The sequence below is a fragment of the Pteronotus mesoamericanus genome, unplaced genomic scaffold (assembly GCF_021234165.1).
Source record: "Pteronotus mesoamericanus isolate MK-2021 breed Mesoamerican mustached bat unplaced genomic scaffold, CSHL_Meso_final contig_657, whole genome shotgun sequence".
Classification (NCBI taxonomy): domain Eukaryota; kingdom Metazoa; phylum Chordata; class Mammalia; order Chiroptera; family Mormoopidae; genus Pteronotus; species Pteronotus mesoamericanus.
In genome coordinates this window covers 8,094,367-8,111,578 of record NW_026555229.1, presented here as the reverse complement: position 1 = coordinate 8,111,578, position 17,212 = coordinate 8,094,367, and the positions used below count along the sequence as shown (strand labels likewise).

The 17,212-nt window shown below is 40.4% G+C and overlaps 1 protein-coding gene across 1 annotated transcript in view; it reads right to left on the bottom strand.

Moving 5' to 3' along the window:
- The window catches only part of SORCS3 (sortilin related VPS10 domain containing receptor 3), a 535,770-nt gene that overhangs the window by 94,012 nt on the left and 424,546 nt on the right, over positions 1-17,212 (bottom strand). Inside the window, exons 8-9 of the mRNA XM_054581475.1 lie at positions 11,979-12,068; positions 4,000-4,179 (exon numbers count right to left, since the gene is read on the bottom strand). Of these exons, the coding sequence (XP_054437450.1) occupies positions 4,000-4,179; positions 11,979-12,068 (270 nt within the window). The remainder of the gene's footprint in view (positions 1-3,999; positions 4,180-11,978; positions 12,069-17,212) is intronic.

The following is a 17,212-nucleotide window of genomic DNA, read 5'->3' as shown; positions in this document are numbered from 1 at the left end:
GCGAAGAAGGTTAAAGTCTAATGACCCCCAGAGGCCAATTAAATTGAGCTTTGTCTCCAAATCACAGAATGTTATCTCCAGGTGTAAAACAGCACTGCCCTCTAAAAACCTTCAATATGTTTTTCATGGTCTAGATAGTGTGAGGATCCAATTTATTCCCTTAGTATTAAAAGCCTTCTAGAATTTGAACTTCAAACATTTATTCACTACTCATTTTTGTGCCTGACAAGCATCTATTCTATTCAATGAGACTGGCTAGCTCACAAACTTACAAATATACACCCTCCATCCAATTCTTGGCTCATGTTACTCTTGACATATGGAATGTCTTCCAACTTCTTCACTTCTTCTGCCCCAGGGTAAAGGATATGATGATTGGTAATGCTGAGAAAAATAACTGGGAATTTGCCTGCAAAGATCACATCTTTTATACCTCCGTGTGATGGTGTTATTGAGACAGGCTTCACAGATCTTTTAATTTACTGTTTCTGCCTGTTACTGGATGGATGGGTATAATTCTGGAGTGCAGTATTAGCAAGCCCAGTTCCTCCTACACAACTTTTAAAAAAGCAATACAGCTGATGTTTAATCTCCATTTTTCTCCCCTCTATCTCTGTCTCAGTTAGTTCTAAACTTAGGCAGGTAAAAAGGAAATTTTTTTGTTGTGTCTTCAAAGCCAAACTAACTAGATTCAACCTCCCTGAAGGTAAGAGCCATAATCTTTCCTGTCTTCCTCACGGACTTGAACACAAAGTAGAGGCACAATAAACCATGATAAAACTCAATGGAGAAACAGCTCAGTAGGGCTGATTTTAGAGAAGTTGCCTTGCTTGATACTCCTTGGTTTTCTGTAGATGCAATGGCACCATGCATTTTTCACCTGATAAGACCAAAAATGCAAGAGTGACTTCAACAAGAAGGGAAAAACTACATTCTTCATTTTGATTCATGTTTCATTTCAGATCATATTGTCTCACTTTTCTAAATAGCCAAGGAGTTTCAAGCTCCCTTAGGAAAGAAACAGCACAGTGGCAATCTCATTCACCATCATCAATAGGGTCAGGGATTCAGGGAATTCTCAGCGGAAAGATCATCTGCAGCAATGTCTACTCTCCGCTTGGATCTGGCCACAGGAGCATGGATAATTATTTTATCCTTATAGTCTCACTTGTACAGAGAGAGATTTGACTGGAGAGTCCTCAGTCCTCTGAACATGAATCCAAACCTTCCCACAAGCAGTGACTTACTCTTGAATAACAAAGGTATATTCTTCCTCCTGGTATGATTAGAGGCATGGAAATGGAACCTTTCCAAAGCCAGTTACAAGGGGTACACAAAAAACCCAGAATTTTTTAAATAAAAAAAGTATACTCTTACATGTTTAAACTTTAGTCATCTTCAAAGTACTTTCCCTTTGATGCAGTGCACCTATGGAGATGGTTCTCCACTGCTCAAAACAGGTTGTTGAACTTGTCGATTTTGATGCCTTTTAGTGCTTCTACCGCTTTTTGTTTCACCTCTTCCACATTGGCAAAATGTTCCCCTTGGAGGACACTTTTTTATCCAGGGGAACAAAAAAGAAGTTGCTCTGGGCAAGATGTGGTGAATAGGGAGGGTGGGAGATTGGGGTCATGCCATTTTTGGTCAAAATCTGCTGAACACTCAGCATGGTATGGGCAGGTGCACTCATAAGTCACCCATCAGGCAAGTGCATTGGACAAGTCTTTTTTTTTTCTTTTCTTTAAAAAAACTTTTATTGTTATTCTATTACTGTTGGCCCATGTATCCCCCTTTGCCCTTCCCCACCCACCTCCTCCCCCTGCTCCCACAGTCAATCCCCACACTGTTGTCCATGTCCATGGGTCATTCATACATGTTCTTTGACTAGTCCCTTCCCCTTCTTGTCACCCTTAGACCCCTCCCCTTTGATTGCTGTCAGTCTGTTCCATGTTTCCATGCCTCTGATTCTATTTTGCTCGTTAGTTTATTTTTGTTCATTAGGTTCCTCTTATATGTGAGATCATATGATATTTGTCTTTCATCGACTAGCATATTTTGTTTAGCATAATATTCTCCAAGTCTGTCCATGCTGTTGCAAAAGATAGGAGTCCCTTCTTTGTTTCTGTTGCATAGTATTCCATTGTGTAAATGTACTACATTTTTTTTGATCCACTCATTTACTGATGGGCACTTAGGCTCTTTCTAGCACTTGGCTATTGTAAATAGTTCTGGTCTGAACATAGGGGTGTATAAGTTCTTTTGAATTGATGTTTCTGGATTCCTAGGGTATATTCCCAGCAGTGGAATCACTAGGTCAAAAGGCGGTTTCATTTTTAGTTTTTTGGGGAAATTCCGTACTGCTTTCCACAGCGGCTGCACCAGTCTGAATTCCCACCAAGTGAAGGGGCCTTCAAAAAAATTATCTGAAGCTGAACACAGCCTCTCACAATACCACCAGCTGGCACACGAATGCTGATGGGTTCTTAGAACACTCACCTAGCTGGGGAACCCTGTATCACAAGGGGCTCGCCCTCCAGAAGATAATTCTGGTTTTATTGGGTCCCCCTTCATATATTCTTTAGTCATCTTTACCAATTTTTATAATTCTAGGAAGACATCTGGGCAATTTTCCAGATAAACATTGTTGCTAAGGGAATTATTTTATCACTTGTAAACTACTGCTTTAGGAAATCAGGATATTTCTACCAATTTTATTTATGATGAATGACATTCACTTCTCTCCTTTTTAAAATATACTTCCATTCACCTTATCTTTGTGTAACTTTCTCTTTCCCCTGATAAAATAACAGAATTTTGGTATGTTTCCATCAATACCAATAACTGAGCAGCCAACTTAGACACCAGTATAGAGATGCTGGATCTTTAACAGGTGCTGCTCAGAGAAGACCACTGTAAAGCAGAAGCCCATGCACTGACCCTTCTGCCCTGAAAGCTACCCAAGTTCTCTAAAAGAAAAACTCACAAGGGAGCAGATCAGCCAAACCATCTGAGGCTACCACCCATAATGCACAACTCATCCTTGCATGAACAAATGACTTCAAACAGCACAGCCTATGTGAGTTTGACCATCAGGCACTAGTGAATGTTAAATAATGAGACGCACTTTCTTTGCTCAAGTCAATCCATCCATCATGCCAAGGGGCTCAATCATGTAATTCACTATAGCTAAGAAAATACACTTGTCACTAAAGGTATAAGAAAGCACTACCTCATTAGGGTCACTGAGACAACTAGTTTTTTAATATAGTTCCTATATGGAGTCACTTGGTTTCCTAGATAAACTATCCTTTAAATAGCAATCCCATTATTGAGAAAATATGTAAGTGCAAGCTCAAGAAAGGTAATTATATTTTAAAAAGAAAAAGGAAAACTCAGTGTAAACCAGGCCCACTTCTTCATGCCCAGATACTGGCATTTGACACCATTTTAGGGAAATCTTAAACACTAATCACTGATGTTTGCTTGTATTTTCCCAAAAAATTTGTTCATAAAACTTTTATAAACCATACATCCAAGTATGATCTCCACAAAATTAAATTATTTGGATTTTACAAATAATTTAAGGCATATAAATAACACTACTTCCTTTACGTAGAGTCAGCAACAAGTACAAAATTTAAAAATGTGCATAAAAGATCACAAAGGCCAATTACCTTAATTTCTGATCTGTAATTATGCTCACACCAACTTTGGATGCTATTTGTTGAAGGCTTACTAAGCCAACCACCACACTGGATGCTTCACAAATATTATCTCTTGTTCTCACAATAATCTAATTAGATAAATAGTTTGCCTCGATTGTACAGATGAGAGAATTGAGGCCAAGAGAAGTTAAGACCCTTGCCCAAGGGACATAAGTGCTAAGTGGCACAGCTGAGATCTGACCCAGGACTTTGTGACTCCCACGCTTGTGTTTATACCATTAAAACTCATGAAAAAAGGGGCAGATCCACATGTTGGACGAACTTGACTACATACCTCATACAATTCAATAATGATGTTTCCCATTAGACCGCGGCTGCTCTTAATGTTCTCCATGGCCAGGGTGAAGTAGATCCCACGCGTGTCTGAGATGTACAGGTTGTATGTATCATTCTGGTTCCATTCCTGGACCGCTGCAAACACTTGGTTCTCATCGGTACTGATAATGTGCATGTCCTGTAGGAAGATGGAAGGCCTGTAAGGCAGCAGATCCCTTTATCTCCCTGCCCACTGGGACCCAGAATAATTACCATGACTTATAAAATGGTTGAGAAAAAGCTTGATTTATAGGCAATGTTAAACAATTCTGTGTCGGACCAAGGCTATAAATTATGGGCTTCATGATTTCTGTTCTTTGCTAGCGACAGAAAGATGGGTATAAGGGGCTTTGGTGGGTATCATTTTCCATGGCTTCGAGGGATTCATCCACTTCCATTTTTTATTTTTATATCTGAAATGTAGTGTTAGTGCTAACAGAGACATACAGCTTTGCAAGAGAAAATGTACACATGCCAAGAAGACAAGCTTTGTCCCTTTTTTAGATCTTCATTTATGTTTTCAAACTTTTCAGTGTAATGGTTTTCATACTTTTCTTTGAAATCTTCAGAGTCATGGGAATTGCAAGAAGGGAGGGATGGTCAATGGGTGGGGCTCTGGACTTCCAAGCCTGTTTCAACCAGAGCAGAACCACTCCAATCTGCTTTATACTAGACTTCTCGATAATATTTTAAAAGTAAAAGATGAGGGGCTGCTGTTAATAAGATATTTGAAAATCAGTGATATAGAGGAAAAGATACTCAGCTGGGAATTTAGTGTTCCGGGTCATAATGTAAGCTCTGCTTTAGGACTGTTAAATGTATCAGTCCCCTTGAGCTTCAAGTTTCTTACCAAAATAGTGAAGAGGATGGGCTACCAAAAAAAAAATAGCTAACATTTAGGCAATGTTCTAAGTTATTTTAATGTATTGTTTCAAGAAAGTCAAATAATTCTGTAATGGAGTTGGTATATTCATTGAGGGCTAAATTAAGGAAATAGAGATTTACACACTTGCTTCAGATTACATAGCTAATAAGTAGCAGAACCATGCCTTGAATATCAGTAGTATGACTCTAAACTAATTGGCAGCTTCTAACCATTTGGATATATAGTCTCTAGATTAGAAGTTGCAAACCAATGACCCTTGAAATAAATATAAATCACAAGTGTTTGGTTTGACCACAGTCTTTTTGCATTAGGTGGAATCATTGCAGTCCCAATCCTATACATCCAAATTTTCTATCATCTGCCACTCCCTGGTCCCTGAAGTCACTTTAGTTTGCATTCCTGGAGTGGATCATTTTTAATATCAAATCTACCAGTTCAGAAATCAAAACAATTTATAAAAACCAATGTGCATGCGTGGCTAGCCATTGTACAAAGATTATCATAAACTCAAGTCCTCACTTAAGGAGCTTACACTATCAGGAGGCAATGTTGACAAGGAGAAACATTTGAAAAAATGGGAGTAGTTAAAAATGCATAACTATATAGATGTATATGCCAAAAAAATAATAGCATCTTGAGAGAGCAGCAGAGTTCCCCTAGTCCCTGTGTTGGAAAGCACTGGTAGTAAGAGCACAGGCAATTAGAGTTGACAGTAAGTAGATAATCAGGCTGAATCTAACTCTTACCTTATTTGGCCAACCCTTCCCAGAAATGGTTTCAACAATAAAAGGAGGCCATAATGTCTATAATATCGGAACTATGGAGAGCTCTGCCAAGATGATTTCAAAAGGAGCAAGGTCATTTGATTTGGACAACTGGGAGGTGGGGTAAGTGAGAAAGCAAGTTCTAAATCTTTGCATTGGAGAGTTTTGGTCACGTCCCAGTCTCTGGCCTTAAACACCCAAGGTCACCTTGACTAAGGCCTCGCTTGCTCATTTGTGCTTACACACCTTACAGGTTCCTGCTGAGCTGCTTGAAAATGAAAATAAGGCTTACTCTTAAAAACCATGTGATGACATCGTGTTGTGTTGGTGTGGAATAAAAGCTCAAGAACCCAGTAGGAGGGAAAATAGCAGCTGCAGGAAATACGGATTAAATTCACTTACCCTGTTAAAAATGTTATAGAAATGCCTGGCTTTTCCCAGATGTTTTGGTCATAAAAATGAATGAGCTAAGTTATTTTAGACCAAACTAATGTAAAAGAAGTGAAAAAAAAAAAATAACTTAAAACACTGGGGCATGGACAGGATTAGAGGCAGCCAGATTTGCTGTGAGTGCATTTTACCTTAGCTCTGCACTGGGGCTGTGTTACCTGGTGAACAGGTTACTGAAGGATCTGGAGTGAAAGATTGCTTTCCAGTATCTAGGATTCAGGAACATCTACCTGAGAAATCATTAATTGGCCAAAATCACTTAGCTAATAAATAACACTACTAAGATTTAAACTCAGGACTACCATAATCAAGAAGCTAAGCTCCATATCAGTAGGAGTATAACTTCATTGTGCATCAAAATGTCCTGGAGATCTTAACAGCATGAAGATTCAGGAGTGCCAGTGCCTGAGGTTCTGATTCCGTATGTCTGGTGAAGAGTCTTAGGTTCTACCATCTAAATAAGCCCCCCAAATGATTCTAGTGCATGCAACCTGGGGAATCACTCCTGGATAAACTCTGAACAGTGTGTCCTCTCTCCTAATAAGTCTTACGGTTGAATAAGGATCAACCAACAACAACCTGGATAATAAGTCTTCAAGAACAAAGAAGAGCCTTGCCAGTTAGGTTTGGTCTAATAGGGACCTGAAGGATATTAAAGCTTATTTCTTGAATTCTGCTACCCTAATCTAATTCCAAAGCATGTGTCACCTTTATACTGTAACACTTATAAATAACAGTCCCCCTGTACCTTCCCAAGAGAGTAACCAGAGAGAATGAGAGTTGCTTTTTGAAAACCTAAACCTGGGACTTCCTAGGAGAAGATAGTGAAAATACTTCCCTGTTACTGAAACATTTTCTTGTAATCTGGGCCTAAAGTAACTTCATTACAGAAAAGACCTACATTATTAAGAACACACCATGTGCCAAACACTATAATATAAATACAGAGAGAAACAAATAGAGGACCTAGCCTCAGGAAGATGCCCACCCAGTGGTGGAGACATCACATGCTCTTGCGGCCTTCTGTGAGCCTGTAAGTGCTACCCCGAGGTACTGAAAATGACAATAACAGTGGAAAGTCTTACACAGGTGAGAGGAAGGGTGGAGCACTCAAGAAAATGCATAGAATTTGGAACAGCTTATAAGCAGTTTTATTCTGGGGACAGTGAGGTTAGAGTGGCCACATCACAAGGGATTCTGTATGGCAAACTGAAATTTACCCAGAAGGAAGTGCAAAGCTACCACAAGTGTTTAGTTGGGAGAAAAAGAAATGACTAGAGTTAATCAATGCAGAGATTGAGTTGGTGAAGATTAGCTTCATTGCATGATCACTTTCTGGAAGCAGTATAAAGAGTGGATTTAAGTGGGGCAGGGCAAAAGATTTAAAAGGCCATTGCAACAATCTGGGTCACTGCAAACACATGAGGGCCAAACTAAGGAGCAGGTTTTCTGTAAGAACCCTAAGAAATGCATCAGTGAAATATTAAGGAGATAGATTCTACAAGGGGTAATGGAGAAGGACATGTCTTTAATATCTCAGATATCTGACTTACAAAATTCTCTGTTTTTAGAGTAGTCATTAAAATAAAAATTAAATATTCATTTGTGCAATAATTTGTTTGATGTCAGTCTCATTAGACTGTAAACTCTAAGAGGGCAAAAAACTATGCCTCTCTTATTTATCACTTTATTTCTAGTACTTATCAGAGCATCTTGCACATGGCAGACATCTAAAAAAATCTTATGGAATGAATAAACAGAGTAACCATGGGAGAAGAAATAGATATAAGGGATATAAGGCAGAGACTCTGAGCTCAGCTCTGGAGTTGTTAAATGGATCCGTTAAGGAGATGTACTTTGAATAAGCAGTTGTAGATACAGTCTAGAGTTCATTGGAGAGGTACGCACTGGGGCTGTGGACATAGGAATCATCAACATGAAGAAAACCAATGAGGCCATGCAGGAACCATGCAGAATGCAAAAAGAATGTAAAACATCAACACTTAAAGTCTGGCAATGGTAAGGGGATCCAGGAAAGAAAATCAAAAGTAAATACGACCAAAGGGAAGATGATCAAGTATGGATTTTTTTCTCCCGACAGTGTGAGATGCTACAGAGAGGTATAAAGAGATAAAGAGCTAGAGATGTTTATTGGACACGTGGGAAGTCACTGATAACAATGGCTAGATTTTTAGTGGAATAGTGGGATGGATGTGGCAGAGTCCAGGGCAATGGCAGTGGATTGTAGAGTGACTAGCAAGTGAGAAAAGGGGTTAGAATTACAGATAACTCTTTAAGAAGTGTGGCTGTGGTACAGCAAGGAAGGACAAATCAGTATTTGGGGAAATGTAAAAATTAAGAAAATTTTCCTGAGGAAATTAAGCAAAAGGTTAATATCATTGCCATTGTCATTATAATATTCTAAACCATATTTTCCTCTCTTCTCTCTTATTATTAAAAACAGGATTAACTGTATTCAACTGTCAAATGAAAACAAACCCAGAGAGATAAAGAGAGACTTTATTTGAAAAAACTATCGCAACGCTATCATCATAATCTGCAAGCACCTCAGAGTGAAGGCAGGAAAGAATTACTTTTACAGGGAGAAGTACAACAAAGCTACAAAGAATTGGATGTGAGGGGTGGAGTGAGCAGGTGGCATGATCCCACAATTAGACAGGAAATTATTCTCCTGAGAGTCAGTGATTCTCAGAAGGGCTGTTAAAAGGGGTTGTTCTGAGTTGCAATGTTCACCTGAGCTCCTGGTGCTTTCATATGCTCAAGAGTGGGTCAAAGTTCAGGGGCTGAGGGAAGAAGAAAAGCTGAACAAAAGCTGGTAAAGTCAAATTAGCAAGTGTTTGGTACAGCTTGACCAGTAGGGACAAGCAGTTCAGCTAATCATTTATGTGACCAAGGATGGGAATCTGGTGTGGTCAAAGGTACAGATGGGGGATGTGGGCGTCTTATCAAGACAATGGGGAAGGGGAATTCTTTGTATTAAGCCACGTCCAGAAACACAAAGGATGAGGGAGATTTCTTACATATTGCCGCTTTCCTGCAGCACAGGACTCAGGTAAAGTTCAACAACCTCACTAACAAATTGAGTCCCACATACAAACAAACATAAAATCAAAATTGTCTCTTGCACAAATGACTAGTAGAGTAGCAAGTTAAGAATAAATCCAGAATCTACGAGACAAAAGAGGGTGTATTAAGAGTCAGAGCAGTAAAGCAAGGGACTCGGGCAATACTGAGTCCAAGGGCAGGCTGGGATGTGACCCCACGAGGAGCACAAATCTCCATGGCCAGCAGGTTAAGAGCGTCTACCATATTTCCCCTTAGATCACAATCATTGCTTAGACTTGTCCAGCACTTTTCATTCAAACAATGAGCCATTGGTTGAATCCTCACAACTTTGTCAAATAGTATGATGATGCTCATTTCACAGATGAGGAGACCTGGGCTCGTGGATAAGGACATGGCAGGGCTGTAATGAGAGCTCAGGATTTCTGCTCATACCCTCTGTTGCCTTTTCCCGAGGCTAGCATGGCTCCCCTTCATCATCTTCCCCACCCTTTGTTGAGCTTCTCATGACTATTGGACTGAGATGCCAACCTGATGCCTAAGGACTGGGTTTGGAGGACTGGGCATGAGGTTGCTGCTCCTAGTACTGCTGCATATTATTAACATTATTTTGTTCTCTGCAAAACACTCCAAATCCATGGGTGCCCCAGGTGAGCAAATTCTGAACAGATAGGCTGGGAATAGAGGTATGAGGGCAGTGGTGATAGGGAGCTTCTTTGTTTCTGTTTTTAAGTGAGATGCCCAGCAGCAACTTGCTTAAAAGCCATTTCCCTTTTTAAAAATGAGAAGAACCAATCTCCCTCTACCCCCTCTGTCTTCACCTCCCATGAAAATTTGAGCCAATGTCAGCTAATAATGGGGAATCAATAACCATGCAGCTATTTTCACAGCAGCCCTCATATTAATGAGAAGCTGCTCTGGATGAAGTTCTATAAAAGGGGCCGTGCGGATGGTATTCCACCACAATAAATGGCCATGACTTGCTAATTGTTAATGGAGTGTTCTAGGGTTGTGATCAGTTCTGGGCTTCATTTGTCCCTACCTGCAACCACACTGTCCAGGGAAGGCAACTGCTTGTTTTTCTGAGAAGGTTAAAATATACATAAAATATGCACACATGCACAGGCCAGACCCTACATTAGAAAGATGGTTTGGAAAGTTTCTGAAACTCTTTTCCTAGGCCAACACATTGAAATCATCAGTGGGCATTGTCCTTTAGAAAGAGCATGATTAAGAGCATCCCTTTCCTCACCTTCTCCAGGCAGGAATACCTCTGTCCTTCTTGGGTTTAAAAAATCTGATGGTTACATCCTGCAACCACAATACTATTCAGTAGTCCTATAAAAGCCACTCACAGAGAGGATAGAGAAAATGAAAAATTGATTCCCATGACCTCTGAGGCTATTTAATACAGCCCCTAGCCACCTCATCAGCCTCTTCACCTATCTCTGAAATCCAGTTACTCAACACAGTTTTTAGTTTGTTAGATGAACCATACTCTCTCTTAAAATAGGGCTTGTGTATGTATTTTCTGTTGGCTTCCCCAACACCTGTTTGCATAGTCAATTCACTTTTTTATCAGCTTAAACATCACTTTCTTTAGGACTCTTGCCCTCATTACTCATATTTATGTATCCCAACTCTTATGTCATGATGACCCTTGAGCTTCTATATCTATTATTCCTGCTACACCTCCAATTGGTTGTTCAGTATCTCTCTTCTCTACCAGAATATAAGCTCCGTGAAGGAAGGGTTTGTTGTGTCTTATTCACCCTTATACTCACAGAACTTAGTTCAGTGCCTGGCAAAGTAAAAACTTGAATGTTAGAAAGAATAGTTCAATGGATGAATGAAAGAAGGAATAAATGAATGAATGAACTGATATATGCATACATGAATAAATGAACGCATAAAAACAGAGGGTAAACAATTACCCACCCTCTTTTCTCATAATCCCTCCTACCTCTACCTCTATACACACGTAGCCTTTCATAATATGTTTCCTAGTACCAGCTTAGAGACCCAGCTCTTTGTAACATTACATTTGTTATGTAAGCAGCCTGAGACTTTGCTTCCTTGCAGCCTTATTAGGTGATGCAGTGATGTCTTGTCCATGTTCACACTAAGGTTCTAAAATCTACCTTCTCCCAAAAACTTATTGTTCCCAGGAAATGGGGTCCATAAAGTTTATAATTTTTCAAAAGAGGAGTTAACATGCCATCATTTGATATTAAAATTGTATTAAATTATTCCTTTCTCATTACTCATAGTGATACAAGGGAGTGGAAGCATAGGCAGTGCATTTATATTTAGCATTAAAACATAGGGAGAAGTGAGAACAGCAGGAGGCTCACCTGTGCACCTTTATGCACACACACTTACAACGTCTGCACTCCTGCCTGGGCCATTCTGAACCCATCCCTCTGTTGGGACATAAGGCCCTTACAAAAGGAAGGGATCTCCTCATCAGAGATTCCAAAGCTAGTGCCCCTTCCACGACCACTCCTGGGGAATGACCTAAGGTTGTGCAGGATGTTTGAGTCATGGCAAATTAAAGTTCCTGCCTGTGTACCCTGCTGAGAGGGGAACACAGAACCCGGGTTCAGCGACATCAGCAGAGGCCAAACCCTGCAGTGGTAAGTCAGGCTGAACACCAGCTGTCTCCCAGGCAGGAATGAAACCTCCCACTGCCTAACAGGGCAGCTTCTCTCTGCCGCTTTGTCTGGCAGGACCGGGACAGCAGGCGGTGCATACCTTTGGCAGAGAGTACTTGGGCAGCTTTATCTGAGCGAAGGCCTCTCTTCGATAGGACACGTAGTAGCTGGCTCTGCCACCCGTGGTTACCTGGGTCATGAAGAAACACAAAGACGTCAGATGGGGCCATGGATCATGAATAGCCACTATAGGTTTGTGACAACCTTTTAGAGAATATCCCTTGCTGGCTTTGAACCTCCAGTGCCATAGCATCCTGAGCTGCTCACATGTTATGGCACATAGAGGATAAGTGGGCAATGACAACAGTCTTTCCCCATGGCTGGCACTTTCTGTGAGAGCAGGGACTCTGTATTTGATTGCTATGCCCTGCATATGTACACACCTAATAAATACTTTCAACTAAAAACAGAAAAGCTATCAAGGTGGGCTGTAGCCATGATCTACTTATTCTTTTTTTTTAAACCATTTTTAATCCATTGCAACCATGTTGTGATGGCCAAAGGAATTTTTTTCTTGCTCTGAATAATTACTATTGCTTAAAGTCCTCATTACTTTGAAATTAACTTTACTTCTGATCTGAGCACATTTTTTTTCTTTGTATTTAAAAATTAATGCATTAAGCAGATATTTCGGGTTTTACTTAAAGGCATCAAAAGTCAGAGGTAGAACTATGGATTTCAAAGTCAGAAATCTGGGTTTGAGTTCCAGTTCTGCTGTCATGGACGGCAGGTTAGGCTCTGTAACCTCACTTGGGAAAGTGTGGATTCTTACAGCAACCTGGAAACCGCTCCAAGAAACAGTCCTCTGGCCTGGGCTTGGTGAAAAGCCCTGCCAACATGGCACAGCTCTGCAGATGGCTGCTCTCGGCCCAATCGTCCTAACTCAGGGGAAATTAATATTCACAACAGAAGACAACATAGCCTGTTCAGAGAAAATAGTCAGATGACAATAGCAACCAGGCTGCTGTGCTGAGGAGGCAATTGCTGGAGGCACATGTTCCATTCTCATTAGGCCCAAGCATTTGCTGGAGACAAGCCAGTCCTCCTCCTCGGGTCCAAAGCTGGCGCCCATCCACAGCGGCTGCTGAGAGCAGGAGGGGTCTAACATCTCTATTGAAATCCACCCATGGCTCCCCTCTCTGAGAGATGGCACCTCCCGTGGCTCCCCCTGGCTCCACACAGATTGGAAGCCCACAAATCAGGCACCATAAGCTGCCAGGTAGAGCAGATGTTACAGTCAGCAGGAAGGCAGAACCTTGCAAAAACTTGGTGCAAAGACTTCTTCTGTGAACCAAGAGGAGAGGCTGGTTTTCTCCCTGATGTTCACTGTTATCCTTACATCTCTATTTTCTAATTAGAATCATTTTTGTCTTGTATTCCAAGAATTTTTTTTTTTGATAAGACATCTGTTCTGAATCTATATTGTTCTGCATTGGCTTAGAGGCAAGGTGTTGACATATTAAGATCAATGAGTTACTGGGAAATCTTTTTTTCTCTTTTAAATAAATCTCAAATATATCGACACAGATTAAAATATAACCCTTGGTTCCTAACAGTCACCATTAGTCGTTGCATGACCTTATTTACTTATTTGCTTGTTTAATTTGGTTTTATTTTTAATGATAAAACCAACACATGTAAATGTACCTGCCAACCCCAAACCTAGGTCAGTTTTAAAACTTTAGCATGCATCACAATCACCCAGAATGCTTGTTAAAACTCAGGCTGCCAGGCTCCACCCAGAGTCTCTGATTCAACCAGTCTGGGGTAGGGCCTACAAACTGTCTTTTCTAATTAGTTTCCAGAGATGCTGATGCTGTTGGTCTGGGGACCACATTTGGAGCAGCACAGAACTAGAACTTTAATGACAATTGACATATACCTCTGTACCACCGTGTTCCTCAGTGATCCTGACCTCTGCCTCTCCCCCACATGTAGTTTCCTGAATTTTACATTTACAATGATGATAAACTTCTTTTTAATTGAGGTGGAATTCATATAACATAAAATTAACAATTTTAAAGTGCATACTTCAGTGGCATTTAACACATTCACAATTTTGTGTAAACATCACCTCTTCAGCAGTTCTAAAATGTTTTCATCGCCCCCAAAGGAGAACCTGTACCCAGTGATAGTTTGTAAACTCAAAAATATATCCCCTGGTCACTTAGATGCTTAAAAATCAGTTCTCCATAGGACGCTCTGAATCTTGACCTTAGTGAATAGACTGTGATCAGAGAGGACAAGTCTCATCTCTGAATGCTAGCCAGAGTTCAGCAACTAAAAGATGCATTTTCCAAGAAGGCCCAATCACTTCCTTAAGGAACAAGATCACAGTACCCCCAGGTCTCTTATTATCACCACAGAGCATGGCTGGGGACACTGAGGTTACCAAATCACTGAAGGCTGAAGAAGGACAGAGGGAAAAGGGAGTGGGGGAGGTAGAAGACCATACAGAGGGACAAATGGTAATGGAAAGAGGCTTGACTTGGGGCAGTGAACACAATACAATATACAGATGAAGATGAAGACATAGCATTGTATATTTGAACCTTATATAATTTTTCTAATAACCAATGTCACCTTAATAAATTTAATAAAGGAGGAGAAGAAGGAGTGGGAAAAGGAGAAGAAGGAGGAAGAGAGGAAGAGGAAGCAGATGGAGAAGGAGAAGAAGGAGGAGGAGGAGGAGGAGGAGGAAGAGGACAGCGTGATCCCCTTGGTAGGGTGATCAGCCCTGCCTACTCGGGGCCCAGCCATGGGCCTAGCCATGCCTATTAGAGCCCTGCACATACACAGACTCTCTCCCACATGCTTACACACAGCACCTGGAAGAGTTTGCAGTTGAGTAAATCATAAAGATGGAAATTACACTGTAGATACATCATGTAATAACCCAAACTATTAAGGGACTTCATGAAGCCCAAGGAGCCCAGATGTTCTCCTGGTGCCTCTGATATTAGAGTACCTCACAGCAGTACCAAGCTGGCTCCTGCACCTCTGCCCTTGTCCTGGCCATGCCCCTCTCTGCACTATCAAAATCCAACTGATGCTCTAAAGCTCAGTGTAAGACCCATGAGTTCATTGGGATGCCACAAATCCATACCCATTTCTCCCTTCTCTCAACTCCTGCACTTAGTCATTTCCATTTCTACAGCACTTTCAACATTTACTCTTATGGTACACACATTCCTGTGATCATTCTTCCATGTCTTATTATAAATTCAAAACCTCCTGATTCCTAGGCCAAGCTGGTCTCACTGTCATTAATTGAGTTCATCTTCCATGTTCCAGAACTGCATGTAGCTCTTATATAAACTGTCTAGTTTAATCCTCCTGACAATCCTACAGAGGCTGTAAGATACAGAGTGACTTGCCCACAATAAGACAAATTTGGACCCAGCCAAGTTGGTTATAACCCTGTACTCCTCTTCCTGTGACTAAAATGACTTCTCTATTCATCTTACTCATCTCACTGTAACAACAATGCATTTCTTCAATTCCAACATCTTACATTTAAAAAAAGTTTCTGTAACTGGTATGTGTGTATATGTTTTTGTTTCTTCATATTCCCAGAAAATCAGTCATGCTTTTATTTACACTGCATCTTCCAAATAATGTCTTCTTAGAAGAGATGAGATAATAAAAGAGTAGTAATAACTACCATGCAGCAAAAGCTTAGTACATGAAAGATCCTATGATAAGCAGTTTATAAACCATACCTCATATGCATATGTATTATTATGTACATATGTATATGTAAAATATACACAGATATAGAGTGTGCTGCTACTTTACAGGTCAGGAAATTGAGGCTGAGAGAAGTCAATTAACTTGCCCAACATCACACAGTCCTTCATTGTCACAGCCAGTATATGATCCTAGCCTAACCTGGACCCTTCATTGGGAATGAACATATCCCCAAAATGTTAAGCGCAAGGCAGGGGTCAATACTGACTGACTAATTGAATAATGAATTGTGACTAATCCACTTAACTACAGAGACTTTGAATTTGATTTCCTCCAGTGTTTAGTAACTAAACCATAGACGTAGAGAATTCTCCATTCCTGCTCAGTCTTTGGATGGTCAAGGGAACTTACCTCCAAATAGAAGCATTAGCACCCTCCTTGGGAACAGAACCCTCACAAAGTTGGGGTATAAATGCACCAGGTCGGTGCATTTGCTGCCTCTCTGCTCTTTGTGTGGCTCTCTGGCAACCACACAAGGAAAGAATAAAGTTTAGTGACTATTAATCTATTTTGATGAACTTTTCTCTTCCTTACAAGCAAATTTTCTGGCATTGTAAATCCCAGAGATTATTACCACTCTCCCTTTCAGTGACGCCTTTTATTTTACATTTGATGAATGTCATCCAATTATTTGCTCTGGGCCCATCCGTCATGCTAAACACAGAATTAGCTGGGTCTTTTCCTCACTAATGACTGGCTCGTTAATCTGATTTTCTGCATTTCCATTTTACAGGTTTAATTGGGCTCCTGGCCAGTGAAAATGATTCCTTTGGACAAGTGCATTGGCCATTAAACACATCTGTCTCTTCTGACTTGTTCCCACTCTTGCTGTAACCAAGTCTAACCTGACATGCTCTTCTTTTTTTTTTTTTTTCTTCCCATTTCTATCTTGTTTCTGGATGATGGCTTGCCCTGGAAGAGACAGAGAAATCTGCCCCCACCTGCCAAAAAAAAAGTTGGCTTTGAGTTATTAGACCAGCTTCTGCCATAGAAGTAAACCTGTAATGTCTCTAGAATTCATCAATGGGCATAAGTGATCTGAGAAGAAAATCAGAAACTACCATTTCTGAGTATTAATTATGTGAAGAGTGCTTTACATGCACAACAATTATTTATATCCACAATAATAATTATCACTATTAATGCTATTGTTATAACATTATTAGTACCTTACAAGGTGAAAATATTAATTACATAACATTTTTGAGTATTTAATATATGCGAAGCCCTGTTCCTGTGTGCATACTAGCTCTTAAAGGCTTTGAAGACATACTACAAATAAATGGTAAAGCTGGAATTTGAACCCTACTTTGTCTGACTACCATGCTTCTCATGCTGGTCCCTCTCCATGGAGGGGAATAGATCCCATGTCACTCAACTTCTAGTTTCCCAGATAAGATGCCTAGCAGCAAGGCAGCTATTTCTATGTGAGAGTTCATATCAATTTCTCAGCCTTGAGAAATCAATGCTCTATTGTTGCACAGGACCAAATGGGGCTGCTTTGGAATCTGAGAATAAGAGAAA